The 17,644-nt window shown below is 41.1% G+C and overlaps 1 protein-coding gene across 28 annotated transcripts in view; it reads left to right on the top strand.

The window, feature by feature from the left end:
• The window catches only part of SEMA6D (semaphorin 6D), a 686,608-nt gene that overhangs the window by 663,360 nt on the left and 5,604 nt on the right, over positions 1-17,644 (top strand). For 20 of the 28 annotated variants that reach the window (XM_074600714.1, XM_074600710.1, XM_074600709.1 and 17 more), the window contains 17 exons: positions 8,297-8,453; positions 8,818-8,929; positions 9,520-9,580; positions 9,724-9,786; positions 9,877-9,978; positions 10,200-10,290; positions 10,568-10,687; positions 11,147-11,235; positions 11,988-12,205; positions 12,314-12,445; positions 12,643-12,798; positions 12,882-13,055; positions 13,810-13,950; positions 14,053-14,130; positions 14,936-15,027; positions 15,369-15,425; positions 17,263-17,430. In XM_074600714.1, coding sequence (XP_074456815.1) covers positions 8,345-8,453; positions 8,818-8,929; positions 9,520-9,580; positions 9,724-9,786; positions 9,877-9,978; positions 10,200-10,290; positions 10,568-10,687; positions 11,147-11,235; positions 11,988-12,205; positions 12,314-12,445; positions 12,643-12,798; positions 12,882-13,055; positions 13,810-13,950; positions 14,053-14,130; positions 14,936-15,027; positions 15,369-15,425; positions 17,263-17,430 — 1,963 coding nt within the window. In that variant the 5' untranslated portion in view covers positions 8,297-8,344. The remainder of the gene's footprint in view (positions 1-8,296; positions 8,454-8,817; positions 8,930-9,519; positions 9,581-9,723; positions 9,787-9,876; positions 9,979-10,199; positions 10,291-10,567; positions 10,688-11,146; positions 11,236-11,987; positions 12,206-12,313; positions 12,446-12,642; positions 12,799-12,881; positions 13,056-13,809; positions 13,951-14,052; positions 14,131-14,935; positions 15,028-15,368; positions 15,426-17,262; positions 17,431-17,644) is intronic. The other 8 variants (XM_074600707.1, XM_074600730.1, XM_074600705.1 and 5 more) reach the window with 5 other exon arrangements.

The following is a 17,644-nucleotide window of genomic DNA, read 5'->3' as shown; positions in this document are numbered from 1 at the left end:
GCTGAGGTGCTGGAGGGATGTTTATAGCAGGGGAGAGCTGTGGCTGGGAAGAAATGATGCTTTCTGGAGTGACGTTGACAGCAACATTGGCTAGAGCACAGCCTGTTGAACAGCAGGTGTGCCTTCTCCATAGTGCAAATCCCCTTTTTCTTCAGCTGTCCTGCTTGTTGGGCGTATTCTTTCCCCCAAACCTCCCTTCCATTTCAAAACATCCCATTCACTTCATTCTGTAGGCAAACCCTGACCTCCTGGGCTCCAGCCAGGTCTAAAATGGGCAGTGCTTATCTCAGGGATCAGGGCTGGAGCACTGCTCAAGGTGAAGGCTGCTTTCTCCACTGCTGGGAGACAGCAAGGCTCACAGACAGGAGACCCAAGGGTGCTGCCAGCCATTCACTATGGCTGTGGCGTCAGCTGGACTTGTGCAAGTTGTGCCGAGACCTTCATTATGTCCTCACCTGCGAATACTGGTTTATACCTGTCCCAGAGCTGCCTTATCAGATGATGCCTAATCATGCTGAAATGAGTGGCAGTTTTCCTATGTAAATCATGTGCTGGAGGCTTTCAGGAAGAATACTTACTTACTGCACTTACGGCACTCACCCACATTTGTAGCCAACCCTGCTAGAGGGAGGAAAAGGTAGTACTTTGGTCTAGGTTTTAGGCTTTTGTTTGGGGCTGAGGGAGGCAGTTTGATTGTTTCCAAACCTACGTCCAAGCCTATATGTACTACTGTAAGTAATTAGATCTTTCCCATCATGGTTTAAGAGCTCTCTCTAGGTTTCAGGATAAAACGATTTAGACTAAAAAATACTACTGAAAAGCACCAGACACCTCTGACACAGCTGTGAGCTGGAGGCACTCAGGAGTTCACCCTGGTGGGTCACAGCTGGGTGGCGTTGCTTTCCTTGGGCTGGGGTTGGGCAGGGGTAGGAGTTCCTGCTCCCAGTGCTGCCCCTGGCCAGGAGTTAGTGGAGGGTCAGGGCTGAGAGTACAGAACAAACTCTGAACATCACTGTACTGACATTCTCTGCACCAGTCCTTGGACACTTTCACGAATAAGTTTAGTGTTTCCTAGGGCGGTCACAGCTGGGCACAAGCAGTTTGAATTAATAAAATGCAGGCCTGCTAAAATGGTGAATCCAGAGCACTGCTTAAGTTAAAGTACCTTGCGCTTTATCACCGATAGCTCAACCCTGGCAAACTTTTGAGGGAAGCATGTCCTGCAGGAGCTTTGTAAAACAGAACAGATTTGACCATGGATGTGAGCTGAAATCAAAGGTTGGTTTCAGTTGGAGGACTTTTGTATCACCCTGGTAAAATAAGGTAGTTAACATTCAGTCTCAAAAATTAACTTAAAATAAACATAATTGAAGCAATCACTTACAGTTTGCTCAGCATTTTATTTCCCTTCCTGCTGAAACTACCTTGTGTTCAAGTAAATTTTTGATCACAGGAGAATTTAGCCCTCAAAGTGCATCTAATCAACCACTAAACACTTGCTTCATTAAAAGTCACCCTATCCATTTTGCAAGTGTTCTGTCAGCTCGTTCTAGAGCAAGAGGGGTGTGCTTTCTGTAACGTTAAACGCCTGCAAACAACTGAAGTGTAACTAGGAATAGCATAAGCCAATTAAGATGAAAGCTGTGATACTTCGTGGTAGGGTTTTATCACTTTAATATTAAACTATCGTTTTTTACTTAGGCATCGATCAAGAGGTGTTAATGCAGAATCCTTAAAAGAAGTCAAGTATTATCTTAAAATAACAGACCTGTTATTTGCACTTTCATGCTCAATTAATATCACCGCTCCAAATATCCTAACTTTTCTTCAGAGCTGCAGATTTTAAAGTTGTTTTAGAAAATAAGGATGGCTGCATGCTGCAAGTTTAAATTTGAGTGTGCCTTTATTGGACAGAAACATTTTTTTCTTGTCTATTTATTCATAGAAAATCATGCTCTAAGTTTCTAAAAGGGATGACAAGAATTAAGTATGTTTCTTTTATTATAACCACAAATATTTTCTTGTGTTATTTGGTAATTAGCTGAAACAGTCTGTCACCAAACTCCACAGTATGGATTTATCACATCATAGACAATCTCTGAGATTTGAATGTACAGTAAGCCCCTGTGTCAGGCATTGCCTTCAGGAACTTTACTGAAAGTCAGCCTTCATTAGAGGAAACACATTTATACTGGAATGTCATTTGAAAAAAAAAATTAAAAAGAAAATCACGCTTGCATTGATGCTGTCTGTTGTACCCTTGTTTTGGGAAGACTTACCATACTATAAAGCAATTGCATCATTGGAAAACCTATGTATAGATATGGCCTAAAATGGGAATCTAGTCCCCTGCTTCTCATATAATAGATACTGATACAGATTTTTAATGCAAACGTTGCATTCTATGTGGAATACTTTCTGGCTTCTAATGCAAATGACTCATTTTAACCATTTCACACAGTGAAGCATAGAAAAAGGACCAAGACCAAAAAATTAGAGGTAGGACAAAGAATTGTTTGATGCTTCTCTAGAGTTCAAGCCACCAGACCCTGGGCTGTGCTGGTCTTGTATTTCAGCTTGGATGATACAAAAATGCTGCTTTTTCATGTTTGGACTACCAAAACACACTTTGGCCTGGTTCCCCTGGCTCTGCTCTAGATTTATTTTATTCCGTGCACAGCAGGGATAAGGTGCTAGTGTGAGTGAATATTCTGGTGCATCTATGGTTGCCAGTGCATACATTTCTACAGCAGCTCTAGGGGCACCACTGAAGGCGACCTGTACTACCTTCATATATTTTCTTGTAAGTGTTTTATCTTCTGAGAAGGTTTACCTGCTTGACAGATCAAAATTCAGCAACAACTTACCTTTCTGTAAAATGCACTAGTGAAGCGCAGCTCCAGCACCTTACTGGGTAGCTGTTCTCCCTGCAGCTGGCTCAAGAAGTTGAACATCTCCCACCTGGTAGTAGTTACCATTATCAAGTAAACTCATGTGTGAATCCTCAGCCCCCTAGAGTCATTGCCAGCACACCTTTTTACTTCATGAAGCCCAGACTTTGAACCATACTCTTTTTCAACCTGCAGATAGCGGAGCATAAGTGATTTGTACATCAAAAGATAATCCCTGAGGCTGTAGTAAACAATATTTTAACCTTTTAACCTTTTACACTAGTCCTTTGCATAAAAAAAAGGGGGGGGGGGGCTAAACACAAGTACATTCCCATTCAGAGACTAACATAACCTTTATTTGGTTGCAAGTGAAATCTGTGACTTGCTCTAGCCCAGCCGACAGATCTTTGTTGTTTGAATGGTCTTCTGGTTAGACATCTGAAGCACTGATTTGGAGAGCTGCTCAGTGCCCAGAAGCCACTGGCCAAGGATGCGCTGTGACCCTCACGAGGGGGCTGTCTCCAGGGCCGAGATGCATAGAAGATGCTGAGTGTTGCACAGGATCAGCTTTGCTTTCCCTCAGAAAGGAACTGGAGCTGTAGGCCCCAAGAAACTTGTCGAGCATCTGTGAACAAGCAGCAGTAAAGGATTTTTTTGTTTTAACTTTTATTTTATTATTAAAGTGGTTTCATGCTCAAAATTTCAGAAGGTAACATCTCAGAAATGCACTAGTTAGTGCATTTGCACTAATTAGTGCCCTCAGGGAGCCATTTGCATGCAGGAAGGAACAGAGGACAGCAGGGATTTCCTGATTTGCCGAAGTCCAGTCATTTGGGATTGTGGGAAACCACATCACATAAATTGACTAAGCTCAGCACATTACTGATCAATTCTGCCTGTCCCCCCTCAACATTATGGTTAACACATACCTTCAAACACCAAGGAGATCCTTGATCTCACCTGACAGCCTCATTTTGCCCTGTGTCTGGTGGAGAAAGAAGACAACGTAATCATTTAAGCCTTTTCATGTTACGTGCCTGTTTTCCAGCTTTTATTACTGCAGCCCTTTTCTCTTTTGCCTCACCAAACTCTCCACAAGTGAACTAACTTTTTGTGTATATATTTTGTTCTGACCTGCCTTGAACTTCAGTCTGGTTTTGACATACCACATTGCTGTCTGCGCTTAGCATTTTGAGAAGCATTTATTGTGTTAAGGAGATTTTTAAGAATTTCTTTTTTTTTTTTAGTGAACAGAAGATATTGCATCAGTCTGGTTTGAAGCTATTTTATGTGTTGCTTCTCTCCAGCTGGCTGAATGCCCTTTCCCTTCCCCCTCCTCTTTTACGTGGCAGCGAACAGAAAGATGATTGATGGAGTGTCGCCAGTGCGTTGTCAAAGGCTGGAGTAGATTAATGGGCAAGAAACACCAGCCTGCTCCCCTTCATGTGTGATTGTTTGAAGGAGGGCTCATATTTTACCAGAAATGATATCCTACTTCTCTGGATTCCCCCAATCAGGAATTGAAGGATGGGATTCGTATCTGAGATTGAAAGATGCCAGCCACAGAGAGCCAGTTTATTACTTGGGACAACTGCCTGCCTTCTACTTGACCAACAGCACTCGCCTGGAGGCCTCTTTCAGTCAGCCTGCTGTCATCTTTACCGGTGTGGATTTGTGCCACCAGTTAACATTTATACCTCTATTTCTTTGTATTTGCAGACACAACTAGTTACAGCATAGGCCAAATGGCCAGAAGATCTCTGATCTGTTACTGGTTTTTCCGCCTGGGTGACACTGGCCAATTTGCCTGTGCTGCAAGGAATGAGCACGTATGACCCAGAGCAGCTCAGATCCTTGGAAAAGGCTTTTTTGGTGGTTGGCCTTGGTCACAAATTCAGCCTTGATCCGTACCTCAATTCCCCAGCTGCAAAACAGGGATAGCAATATGGTAATTTCCAAGCATTGCACTTGCTGTGAATTGTTTCCTAGCAGAAATGCTAGGAATGCAATTTATAAGGGAAATTAATCAAAGACCGGTCTGAATTGTAGCTGGGGAAAAATAATCAGACCCAGAGTTTGATTGTTTTCTACATTTTCTTGAAAGTAGACATTGCCAGCATTTCGTAATCAGCTATTCTGGTCCAAACAGATACTTCAGCATTATTATTTGTAGTCCCCAGTTGTGGCCTCCATTAAAAGGTTTGAATGTGGCAAGAATTATGTCTTTCACACCAGCCTATCTGTGTCTACCAGAAGCACACACCTGGCTGTCATAACCCCCTGTTCCAAGGGCTAGATGAAGCCCATTTTTCTCATTATTCAGGGAGCAGCTGTTCTTCCACGTTTATTGTCTTTGCAGTGGCTCTGATCGCAAGCCTCTGTCCAACCAGCTAAAAGGTGCATTTAAGTCCTTCTCAAAGCAGGTGCATTTCCTTTTCATATGTAGCTAGCAATCAGAGATACTCTCCATTTTCTCATAATATGTTAACAAGCAGAATAATAAAGAAATCTGTGTTTCTTACCTGGCTGGTAAGAAGTGATTACCTGTGGTTTGCTGATCTAGTCCAGCTCTGCGTCCGCTTTTCTCTCTTGTCATGACAAAGCTCTGTGCTTCATGCAGATGTAGACATTTTCTTTGATAGAGACTTGGCACAGGTGGTATTTAGTTAAAAGAGGTTGCAGAACATAACTATTCCCGCCTTTTATGCTCTCAGAGTTCGTCTCTGGAGTATATTCAGAGGTTTGGGGGGTTTTTGATGAAGTCATAAATGTGAGTTTGTTTCTGCTCTGGAGACAGTCTCCAGAGAGACACATCCCGTGGTTTTACACTTACAAAACTTTGCCTTGTTTTAGGGACTATGATATACCCCCAGAAATTCTAATTGAGAGAACTTGTACTCTCTTTTAGTTTACCTGGCATTTCGGTAGTTTCCTCTTTGGTTTTGTGACAGTTTGGTTTTAGGTCTCAATTGTTGAGGCCAATACACAGCAAATTGCCCTTTTGTTCTCTGCAGCCATTTCCTGGAGCCCAAAAGACAGCACCTGCCTTTGTAAAGCAGGTTACATTTAAGTTTCATTGCCCCAGTGAATTCTTCCTAGATGGGATACTGGAAGGAAAGAGACGAAAAAAGAAACTTCCTAATACATGTCCGTGCTTGATACTGGCAGAAATGTTAGAGTTCGCAGGCTGTGCGCATTTTGCAGCCAGGCCAGGGTCTCTTTGAATCGGGATGTGTGGGCCTCATCTTCTGTGCTAGCTAAAGCCTACATGGCTGCTAGAGCTTCTTGCTCTTTGGCAATTTGTATTCGTTTGTTCTCCAGGAAAATGAGGCTTCAGGGAGGACTTTAACTAAGCACCTTACAGGTGTTATTGTGCACTGATTCCATGTACGGTTTATGTGCCTCCCTTTTCTCTTTTTTCACTGGGACAGTAGTGGTTTGGATATTTGGAGCCTGCTTTTCTTGAGAAAAAAAAAAAAGACCGTAAAAAAAAAAAAGATTGTGTAACCATTAATGATTTGTTATTGTGTCTGGGAGCCACTGTGCTGCAGGACTTTGCTCTAATGGTGCCTTCACAAGAAAGAGCTAATTTGACTAACTTTATTAATTCCAGTTTGTTTTAAGTTTGCTCATTAGTAATTTAACGCAAGATGCTTCAGCTGAAGAGGCCATGTCAGGACAAGGAAGAGCAGAGGGAAAGTGCCAGGAATCATTAGTGTTTATTAACCACTGCACTCATCAATCTTGACTAAGAGCACAGCCCATTCGTTCTGGACTGGTGGGCTGAGATACAGAAATATCATTAACAGTGGAAAATGCTTCTTTTCAGGTCAGTCCGTAATGGACAAGCATTCAGACAACACCCACACCCCCATCACCAAATACTGTCACCCTTTAAGTTGGTCTCGTAGTCCAGCCTGAACTGAGAGAGCTCAGCAGCCTTGTGGAAGGAAGAAGCCCAGAAGCCCTGCCCCTAGCCAGCCGTAGTATCAATTAACAAATACAGTATTTTCATCCCCAGTAAAGATTACTGAAAGGTTAAGTGTTGTTATGAAGGGGGTTTTTAATTGCTTTTCAAATTATTAAATGATTAATACTTCTGAGCTTTGCTGGATCAGGCCTGGCACTTTGTGCTGCAGTGTGTACATCTCACAGCAATTCTTGAAACATTAAAATGGAAAGGCTTCTTTTTTTCTTTAGACAAAGAGCTAAATAACCGATTTCAGCAACTGCAAGGCATTGAGCTGGTGACTTAAAGCTCTGACCTGTGAATCGGGGCTGAATGAATGCCTCCAAAAGGTTGGAGGAGGGAATAGTACTATATTTGTCAGGTTTCTAATGAGAAATATGACCCCTGCCCAGACCACTTGCAGTCATTAAGGATTGCATTTCACTTTGAGATGCGTTTTCTTGCATCCTACCCAAATTGCAACTTGAGTAGTTACATTCTGCTCACTAAAATATCCCTGCGGTTTAATTGGAGAAGTTATGTTTCCCTTCCCCTCTTAAAAGCTTTGTTGTATAATGTTGTGGTGCTATCATAATATGTGCTGTATAATCTGTAGAGCACATGCCCCCCTCCCCCCCCCCCCCCAAAAAAAAAAAACCAACCCACTGTGGAAGTCCCTGTGAAGTTGCAAGCTTTCTGCAGTAACAAATAGAATTAGGGGGAAAGCGGCATCTTGGGAACCCAGGTCAGCGTTGTGCCCCCATTTGTGTCTCTTGCCACTCTTGCAAAGCCTGTGACAAGCCCCGTCACGCTGCTGAGGCACCATTTTTGCATTTACTTTGCACACGTGTATGTCACTGCGCAAGGCAAAGCATCAAGTGCCTGGTCCTGGACATAAGGTCTTTCTTTGGCAATGAGCATGTTAGGCTTAGTATTATGATGGCACAGCCTGGAAACAAGCAATAATTTTAAAACATGGCATGGATGTTCAGACAGATTGTGTGTGTCATGACGTTTTGTGGATAAGATTTAGGTATTTTATGGGGAAAGGGTTTTATTGGATGACATTTAGTGATAGAGGGGATGGAAAGAGATTGCAGTTTAATTAAAATTCTAATCCCAAGTTTGCCAGTTTTACTTGCCAGGTCAGCAGCCTGCATGTTCTGTTTGTGATTCCCGTGAATTAAATGGGCTGACAGTCGTCAGCTTCTTCGGAAATGCCTGTAAATCCAGCTAAAAATTAGCAAACATCAATATGTTTCGGAGCAGCTTTGAGTAGGGATATGTCACGCAGCAGTTTTCCATCAATGTACATACAGGAGCCTTTCATAAGCACCAATTTAGTCCACTGCTGCCAGTGCTCAAATACAAATGAAAAAGCCCTTCTTCTGCAGTAGGAAGTCACGTTTACTGTCCTGTGCTGATGAAATCTCACTGGCGTGTTCCTGTTTTCCAGGTAGTTAAACAGTGTTGCCACAAAGGTAGTGCTCATCTTTCACCAGCCATGAGGCTTCCTCTGCTTTGTGCCTCTGTGATGCTAATGAGTCTGTCCCAGTGCCGAGCTGTCAGCTTCCCTGAAGATGAGGACCCTATTAACGTTGTTGACTACCACTGTAAGTAATCTGCAAATGGTGCTAACCACTAGGGAAAAAGTTTTAATGTGGGGTTTTTTTTCTTCCTTGGGAAGTTAAAAAAAAAAGTCTGTTTTCTTTCAAATTGAAATGTGTTTACTGGCATTGTATCTTTAATAGAACGCTTAATCATTTTCTTAAAAAAGCAATCAGAAATACAGCAATAACTTCAGGAAAAAGAACATTTGCTGACATTAGCCATCTTTTTCTCATTTATATTCAAGACATTACTCAAGGAATTTAGTTTAAACCCTTCTACACCTAGTATATACAGCTAATCAATGCCATATATTGATTCTTTAGCTCTATAATCCTGAGTGATGGTGTAGCCCATTTTTACTTGCAGATTCAAGGCAATATCCAGTATTTAGAGGACGCCCTTCAGGCAATGAATCTCAGCACAGACTGGACTTCCAACTGATGTTGAAAATTCGAGACACACTTTATATTGCTGGCAGGTAATTTTCCTTCACTCAGTTCATTAGATTAAAATTCTTTTCTCTTCTGGTTTTGCGTTAATGTGTAAAATTCATTTAGAAAAATCTGCAGAATATGATAAAAATTAGAATTGGGGGAGGACATCCCAGAGAAATATACCGTATCTATGGCCAGTGCATGAAAATTGGATTTGAAGGCTGCAGTTACTGTAGTTATGCTAAAACCAATGATCAAATACTCTTTTCCCTCTTTTATATTACTGCCCCGATAAAAACCTCTCCTGATCATTTTAAACTTGGACTGACACATCAGGGATGTAGGAAGTGAGGATAACACACTTGAATATTTACAGTCGGGATTAGTCTTCAACAGAATGGAAAGTCAGAGCTGGATGGCTGGAGACTGTAGGTGCGGCCTAAGGACCACACCAATAAAAATCAAAACCACCCCACGTTTCCCATGACCGACCTTCAATTTGTATTAAACACAGGAAATCATAAGCATTTCGTAGAAGTTTCTGATCTAACACTCTAAAAATAGGTTTAGTTTATCAAAAAGAAGGCCAATGAATTAATGAATTTACTTATGTCTTTTTACTCTTTGCAAACAGGGACCAAGTTTACACTGTAAACTTAAATGAAGTTCCAAAATCGGAAGTTACTCCAAGCAAGGTGAGTAGATACAGGTGCTGGCAAGGAAGAGTTATTTTCTTTGGGTTTGATTTTATTAAGATTTTTTTTGTGGAAAGGAAATCAAATGTTCTTTTTTGGTTTAATTTAACGGAAATTAACATGGTTCTGGTTTGATTTAACAGAAATTAACATGGAGGTCAAGACAGCAGGACAGAGAGAACTGTGCTATGAAAGGCAAACATAAAGTAAGTTTAGCACATACATTGTAGAAAAACAACACTAATATTTATTATATATGTGAAGTCTGTGATTAATACATCTTACTCTCTTTTCAGGATGAATGCCATAACTTCATTAAAGTCTTTGTTCCAAGAAATGATGAGATGGCGTTTGTCTGTGGAACAAACGCATTTAATCCTATGTGCAGATACTATCGGGTAAGAATATAGAAAATGTCATTAATCCGTTACTGGTTTTGCTTGCACTAATTTATGCTATAGCAAATACATCCACTGTGACTGGAAAGTACTTCAAGGTGAAATAAAAACAGACAGAAGCCAATGTGCTGAATTAAGTTTTCTGGAAAGACAACGTTATGCTTTTGTGCCAGTGTACAAAATAGAAATGACACTATCACCCATTTATTTTTCTTCTCCAGCTGAATACCTTAGAGTATGATGGGGAGGAAATTAGTGGTTTGGCAAGATGCCCATTTGATGCCAGACAAACCAATGTCGCCCTCTTTGCTGGTAAGAACTTTTGCTTGTAATGAGTCTAAATGATTAATGACACCAAAGGAGCCAGAGAGCTTTTAAAGCAAGCACAGGAAAGCTAAAGGTGTCATGGTGCCCCTGCTCTTAAATTTTTTAAAGGGCCTCCAAAGGATTAAAAGCTGACCTGTTAATAAATAGGTTACAACAATTTGGGGAAAAGTGGCAGTAAAGAAATGGGGAAAAATACAGGCTAGTCAGAATTCTGTAGATTATTAAAGGCCTCTTAATACCACGTTTTCAACTTCCGTTTTAGATGGAAAATTGTATTCGGCAACAGTAGCAGATTTCCTGGCAAGTGATGCTGTTATTTATCGCAGCATGGGGGATGGATCTGCCCTAAGAACAATAAAGTATGATTCCAAATGGATAAAAGGTAATTTGGGGGAGTATTTTCCCATACACATGGCAAATGTAATTTGAGTGGCACAGAGGGTCAGGTAATTCATAGCCAGCGTGCTTTACACATATGCTACAATGTCAGCATACCTGTGGCTTTCAATGCAGTATGATTACGATAAGAAAGCAGCTTAATACCAATATAGCAAAATTTTTGTTAAATACATCAATGAATGAATCTGCAGTAACAAAATACCTTAGCTGAAATGCAGTTCCTCTGAGGCCTTTTTACAGTCCATTAGCCAACATTAAAGACCTCAAGTACATTTAAGCTCCAGTGCACCTGTATTTGTACATCCTAAAGTATCTGGAAGGCTGGAGCTCATGTTAGCTGCTATGGACCTGTGGAGAAGCCGCCAAGTCACACAGCGTAGTCAGTGTCATACGCCGATTGGGTACTTCTTTGAAGTAACCTCCTCCTTGCTCTTTCTTACAGAACCACACTTCCTCCATGCCATAGAATACGGGAACTATGTTTATTTCTTCTTCCGAGAAATTGCTGTAGAGCACAATAATTTAGGCAAGGTAGGTATCGCCATGGCGAGCTGTCACGTAGCCGTAAGTTGTAGCAGAATGAGATCATCCTAAAACAGCATCAGTAACAAGCACAGTTTGCAATATGAAGTATAGACTAGTACAAAGTTTGCACAGTTTTCCCATCATTATAATCTAGAGGGCTGGGGAATGGGAAGAGAAATACAACAGTGCATTCTTCTACCAAAATCTTGTTTCTGTTCTCTGTGCCTTGCCATTAGGCGAGCTCGCTACAGGTATCTTTTGGTGTTGCTGTTGCCTTAACACTTGCGGCAAGTCATGGAAAATCTGAGGATATTTTCATGCTTATTAAAGAAACAAAAGAAAACAACACAAAAGAAGAGTTTCAAAGAACTTTCTCTAATGTCCCTGGATATTGAATAATTCAGTCATGCCAGTACAGAGTATAATGCTCATGCCTCACCACGGAAGGATATTCTATAATAAATTATTAAATCCTTTACACATGGTTAATTAAAGTCCTTAAATCTCACTAACAATATGATTTTGAAGGGAAAGAAGGGTGGGCACAAGCTGCAGAGCTGCATTTGCTTGGTGATACATTAAGATGCCTGTGCACTGCAAGCTAAACTCTGTTTGCTTTCATCCTTTCTGTGCAGATAAATGGCAGCGTCATGTTAACAAAATTATCTTTGGTGGTTTATTAACAGCTCAAAAACAAGCACTGTTTTCCTTGCACTCTCAAGCCTTTCTCCCTTTTGCTTTTCTTTTTCCATTCACAGGCCGTGTATTCCCGTGTGGCACGCATATGCAAAAATGACATGGGGGGATCCCAAAGAGTCCTGGAAAAACACTGGACATCCTTTCTGAAAGCTCGTCTCAACTGCTCAGTTCCTGGGGATTCATTCTTCTACTTTGATGTTCTGCAGTCTATCACAGACATAATAGAAATCAATGGAGTCCCCACGGTTGTCGGTGTATTCACCACACAGCTTAACAGGTGAGAGATGAGCAACCTTACATCAAAGGTACTTCTCTGGTTCTCTCTTACACTGAGATTGGTGTCAATGTAGTCTGAGTTCTTGCAACTATTTTTCAAATTTTACAGCATCCCTGGTTCAGCAGTGTGTGCTTTCAGCATGGATGACATTGAGAAAGTCTTCAAAGGGAGGTTTAAAGAACAAAAGACTCCTGACTCTGTTTGGACAGCTGTACCTGAAGACAAAGTACCAAAGCCAAGGTAAAAGGTTCTTCCTTATGATGCCGTAATATTGCCCGTGTAAAGAGCTGTCTTTAAATCAGCTGCACTCTTGAGTGTCTTGTCGGGTAAAAACCAAAGCAGAGCTTTACACTTCAGCCATAAGAATGCTCATTAGCAGGCTGCCTTCTCTCATTAACTAAAATACCAAGAGGAAAACAATGTTGTTCTCTTTTCAGACCTGGCTGCTGTGCAAAACACGGCCTAGCAGAGGCTTACAAAACCTCCATTGATTTCCCTGACGAAACACTCTCCTTCATCAAATCTCATCCTTTGATGGATTCAGCCGTTCCCTCAGTCATTGAGGAGCCCTGGTTTACCAAAACACGTGTCAGGTACGACAGCATTCAAAAATAACCCATGTGAAAAGGAAAACAAGAAAACATGCTGTTAATGATAGGCCTTTTGGTCTTGATAGGTACAGATTGACAGCAATTGCTGTAGACCACGCTGCTGGACCCTACCAGAACTACACAGTCATATTTGTTGGCTCTGAAGCAGGAGTAGTACTTAAAATCTTGGCAAAGACCAGGCCTTTTTCTTTGAATGACAGTGTGTTACTGGAAGAGATTGAAGCATATAATCATGCAAAGTAAGTATTACCAGAACACCTAAGCCCTTCGTCTAGTCCTTGGTACCTAGCTGGAAAAAATTGTAGTAAATGAAAACCAACTCATTATCACCAACATCACCACTTGTTTGTCATTTCACGGTGTTCCTCATGTTGAATAACCTGAAAATATTTGGCCGCTTGCCATTTTGCATGGGTTGAGCGAACAACCTAATTCCACTCCAGTGACGTCAGTGATACAGTCTAAGTCTTCCACAAATAGATACACTTCTTCCTGAAAATGAAACGTCAGAACTGTCTGCTGTTGTTAAAAAGAAATGATGTGAGCTTATCTTGAGGGTTTCTCAAGAGTGACCAATAATGTATAAACTACATCTAATCATTTTAAACTTGTTTATTCTGGCACAAAGAATTTGGGAATGGAAGTGTTCCAATTAGACTCTACAGTGTCCAGTACAGGACTCCTGTTCTGCTCTGTCGAGATACTTACGCCAACTGAGAGAACAAAGAAAATGGATTTGGATTTTTTTTCCTGCATAGTTCAGTGAAATTGTCACCTAGCTGTAAATAAGAGCCAGAAATCGGCATTTGATAACCCATAGGTTTGTTTAGAAAACACAGCAAAGACCACTAAGTTACATTTATATATGTAAAAAGTCTCCTTTCAGTATCTACACAGACAATAAATAAATAAAATGTTTGCAGTGTAAGCGCTGCACAGAGTACTACACTACAGCTACTAAAATAATGGCCTCCCTTTATTTTTGCTGAACAGGTGTAATGGTGAGAGCGAGGAGGACAGAAGAGTCATTTCCCTTCAGCTGGACAGAGACCACCATGCTCTGTTCGTGGCATTCTCCAGCTGCGTCATAAGAATTCCTCTGAGTCGGTGTGAGCGTCACGGGTCATGTAAAAAGTACGGCCCCGTTCCTGAACCTCCCCCTTAAAGGAAGGGCACCAACATCTCTTGGGAAGGAAGTAAAAAATGCATGATTTTTTGGGGTTTTTCTCTTGCAAGGGCATGTATTGCTTCACGGGACCCATACTGTGGCTGGTTAGACCACGAGACATGTGGAAGAGTGACACCAGGCATGCTGTAAGTACTGCTTTTCAAATTAGCCCAGCGTCTCTACATATGCTTTATAGACCACAGGAGCTCTTATCCTCTCGCCGTTCCTTGGACTCAATTAATAAATCTCCAGTTTTTAGGGATGTTTTTTCAGTGCACTGTATACGTAAGAGAACAGAATGCTAAAGTCTGACCTAATTCTGCAGTCTCTAGGTGAAGACTTATTTTCAGTGGGCATTCTACATGTGGGGGGGAGGACAAGCAGACCTGTAGGAAGAGCAGTTTGGAAGCAGGAAGGCAAGAAATTGCTGCCTGTGAACCTGAGCAGCTCGGAGAGGACAGTACACATTATCCCCTCCCAGGCGTGCTCACGGACAGGGCACGGTCAATTGCAAAAATAAAAGCACAGGATTCACAGAGGGAAAAGAGTAAGATTTTGCCTCCGCGCTGGAGCTTGGGTGATCTATATGCATACCAAAGACGTTTTGCACAAATCAAGTCTGTAATATATAGTGCATTAGCAGCTGGATCGTAAAAAGAGGCCTTTGTAGCGGGCCAGTGCAAACTTTAACTAGTATAATTGGATGGTTGTATCTAAAACCAAGAGCACACCCAATGTAGAAGACATGATGAACTTGCTGAAAAAAGGGGTTTTTTTTCTATTTCCTGGCATAAGCACGTACATAGAGTTTTAAAGCCTGGTTATAACTAACTTGAGCATTTTGTAAAATAATTTTTGGGGCCATACACTAGCTCTTGTATGTACTTGCATTTGCTGCTTCCAGAAAAAAAAAATCACCATTTGTTTCCCTACTAATACTGTTAATTGCAGGTTCTCTTTGTTTGTTTCATACAACCACAGCACCGGAGGATATGTACAAGATGTCGAATACGGCAACACAGCGCAGCTTGGGGACTGCCATGGTAAGGCATAGTCATTGCTGCTCGTTTGTGATGTCTCAGCAGTAGTCTGTGGCCACGCCTCATGGATGTTAAATTTATGATGAGCTTTTCAGTAACATGATGAACACGTCGCCTGGTGTTCCTGTGAATGTTCACAAAGCTGAGCTTTTTGGTCCTGGGTGGCAGAGTTTTGTCTTTCCTTCACCAGTGTACAACTGTTTGGGGTCTACAGCAAAGTATTGAAGAATTTCTTTTTTGTAACCAGTAATATTTTAGTTTTTGTTTTCCATTACTCAGGTTTGAGATTTTTTACTTTCTTTTTGTTACTTTTTACTGATTACTTGTTCCTTTAATTCTTTTAGAAATTTTGCCTACTACAGCTACACCAGATTACAAAATATTTGGCGACCCAACATCTGGTTAGTTTTTTTTAATTTTTTTGAATTAATGACCTTTACTTTCCTTCAGTTCAGCATTTTCAGCCCTTTTTTCCTTCCTTTTGCACAGTTGGCAATCCTCCATTTTTGTGCTTTTACTCATGTTCCCACCGATGGTAAAGATAGTCAGACTCTTCTCACTCAGCACTTCACCCTGTGTAGCCGCATGTTAACAGCTCATTATTTATTGAGACATCTTTTATTAAAGAGCCTGATTAACATAGATGACATCTTCACTGCACGAAAGTCCACTAAGCTTTACTCTTTATCCCCAGCCATGCATTTGTGAATGCCCCTATTGGTCATCTCTAGTAGATGAATGGCAGAATTTCATCATCTTCCTCCTTGCCTCTCCTTGCCTCTTTTCCTTCTTTCCCAGCAAGCTTTTTGCACAAATACACATTGTCTAAAATGTGTATTTCTATATTTTTGAAATGTTCTAAGTAGCTTGTGCTAATGGAAGAAATTTAACATCACAAACTGCGTAGTTGTATGAGGACTTGTGTAGACAAAGGTGGCTTAGAAACAGCTTTATGCGATGTTGTCAGATGGACTTTCACATCCTTTTCTCCTTCAGAGATTTTTCTAGTTGTGTTTTCACCATCAGCCCCTGGTGTTCAGGGAGGCAGGAGCCAGTGCTCCTCTGTTGAACTCAAAAGCAGAACCTGCGTTGACTTCAACAGGAGCAAGACCGTGCCCTTATTTTCCAGTCTTGGTCTCTGCTTTCAAACCAAGGGACTGACAAATATGAAAATAATCTATTTGTATGTTAACTTTGTAAGAGTGCAGCAAAACCAAGAACATTATTTTGTGTTTTGGTTTCTGATGATATTTGCACTTCTGTACCTTGACAAGAAGTAATGTTTGAGACAAATATTTTGCAGATATATTTACCCGTAATGTAAGTTAGAGACTCAAGAAAGCAAAACAAAACAAAACTGTGTTACATGGAAATGCTGCCTCGCTTGCATGAGTGTTTACTTTATCAAGTGAATTTTCAAAGCGATACTTTAGGACACGGATGCAACTGAACCTTATTTTCAAGTCCTGAATGAGTGTGTGCTTTTGAAGTGCATTCTCAGTCAGATCTCGAGTCATAGATGTTCATGCCTAAACCTACGGGGACAGTGAACACAAAATAGTTGAGTGTGCAAAGTAGACTTTGGATTGTAAACCCAATTTGACGTGTTCCCTCCTCACATGCATTTTCACATAGGCTGTGGTGGTTCTGTTCAGCAAACGTACTGCAGAGGAGCCGGAATCTATGCAACATTGTTCCTTAGGAACCATTACAAAATAGAGGTTAAAAACATTCCTGTCATCCCCACCTGTAGAAATGGCTCATTCAGCACTTCTTGGTGTACCATAATAGCACTAATGGAGCTGATCTGGTTTCTCAGGCGTAACCTGTCATGACTGTGTATCTTTCCAAGTAACTTCTTTTTTTTTTTGAAGATATTTAAAAGGCAGCCAAGTATGTTGTCTCCAGTGAAGAATATAGCAATTAAGTAGAATCAGTTTTGCTTTTCACCTCCACCAGTTGCTTACTTTAACTTTTGCACCGCTTTCATGTTTGACTTCTCTGGCTTTTTGGCTAGCAGACGTTGATGTTTTAATGTATTTTTTTTTGTACTTAAAGTTTTGAACCAATTGATTTTAATCATCCCTCTGTACTTATGCAGAGTGTAGGGGGTCACATTTTGCTCTGACGCGTAACTCCCATTAAATGCTGTCTCCAGCTGTAGCTTAGTTGTGCCATGAAACAGTGAGGAAAGCCTGACTGTAATACACATTAATAAAAATCTGTTTGCCATCACAGACATGGAGTTCTCCTCACCTTCCATTACCACAATGGCAAGTATCCCAGTTATATCACCTAAAGTGATTGGTTCCTGGAAACCTAAAGTGACTGGCTCTCGGAAATTTGTAGTTCAAGATGACCCAAACACTTCTGATTATTCTGATCCATTATCAGGTGTCCCAAAGGGTAAGGCCTTACCAGGGAATACATTGCGGCTGAATGGAAACCTGATAGTCTCAGCATTGTCTAAGGCTTAAATGTAACAGCCATGATTGTTAGGCTATATTTTACACCCATTTCCTGTGAATATGCGGACAGTGCAATCATGTTTTTCATACCTACTTATCCGGTGTACAAAGTGCTGCTTAGAGCTTATAATGGGAAACACAGATAATAAGCT

Source organism: Larus michahellis, chromosome 9 (genome assembly GCF_964199755.1).
Source record: "Larus michahellis chromosome 9, bLarMic1.1, whole genome shotgun sequence".
In the NCBI taxonomy this organism is placed as follows: domain Eukaryota; kingdom Metazoa; phylum Chordata; class Aves; order Charadriiformes; family Laridae; genus Larus; species Larus michahellis.
The sequence above is the reverse complement of the archived record's forward strand: the minus strand, read 5'-3'. Positions and strand labels throughout refer to the sequence as shown.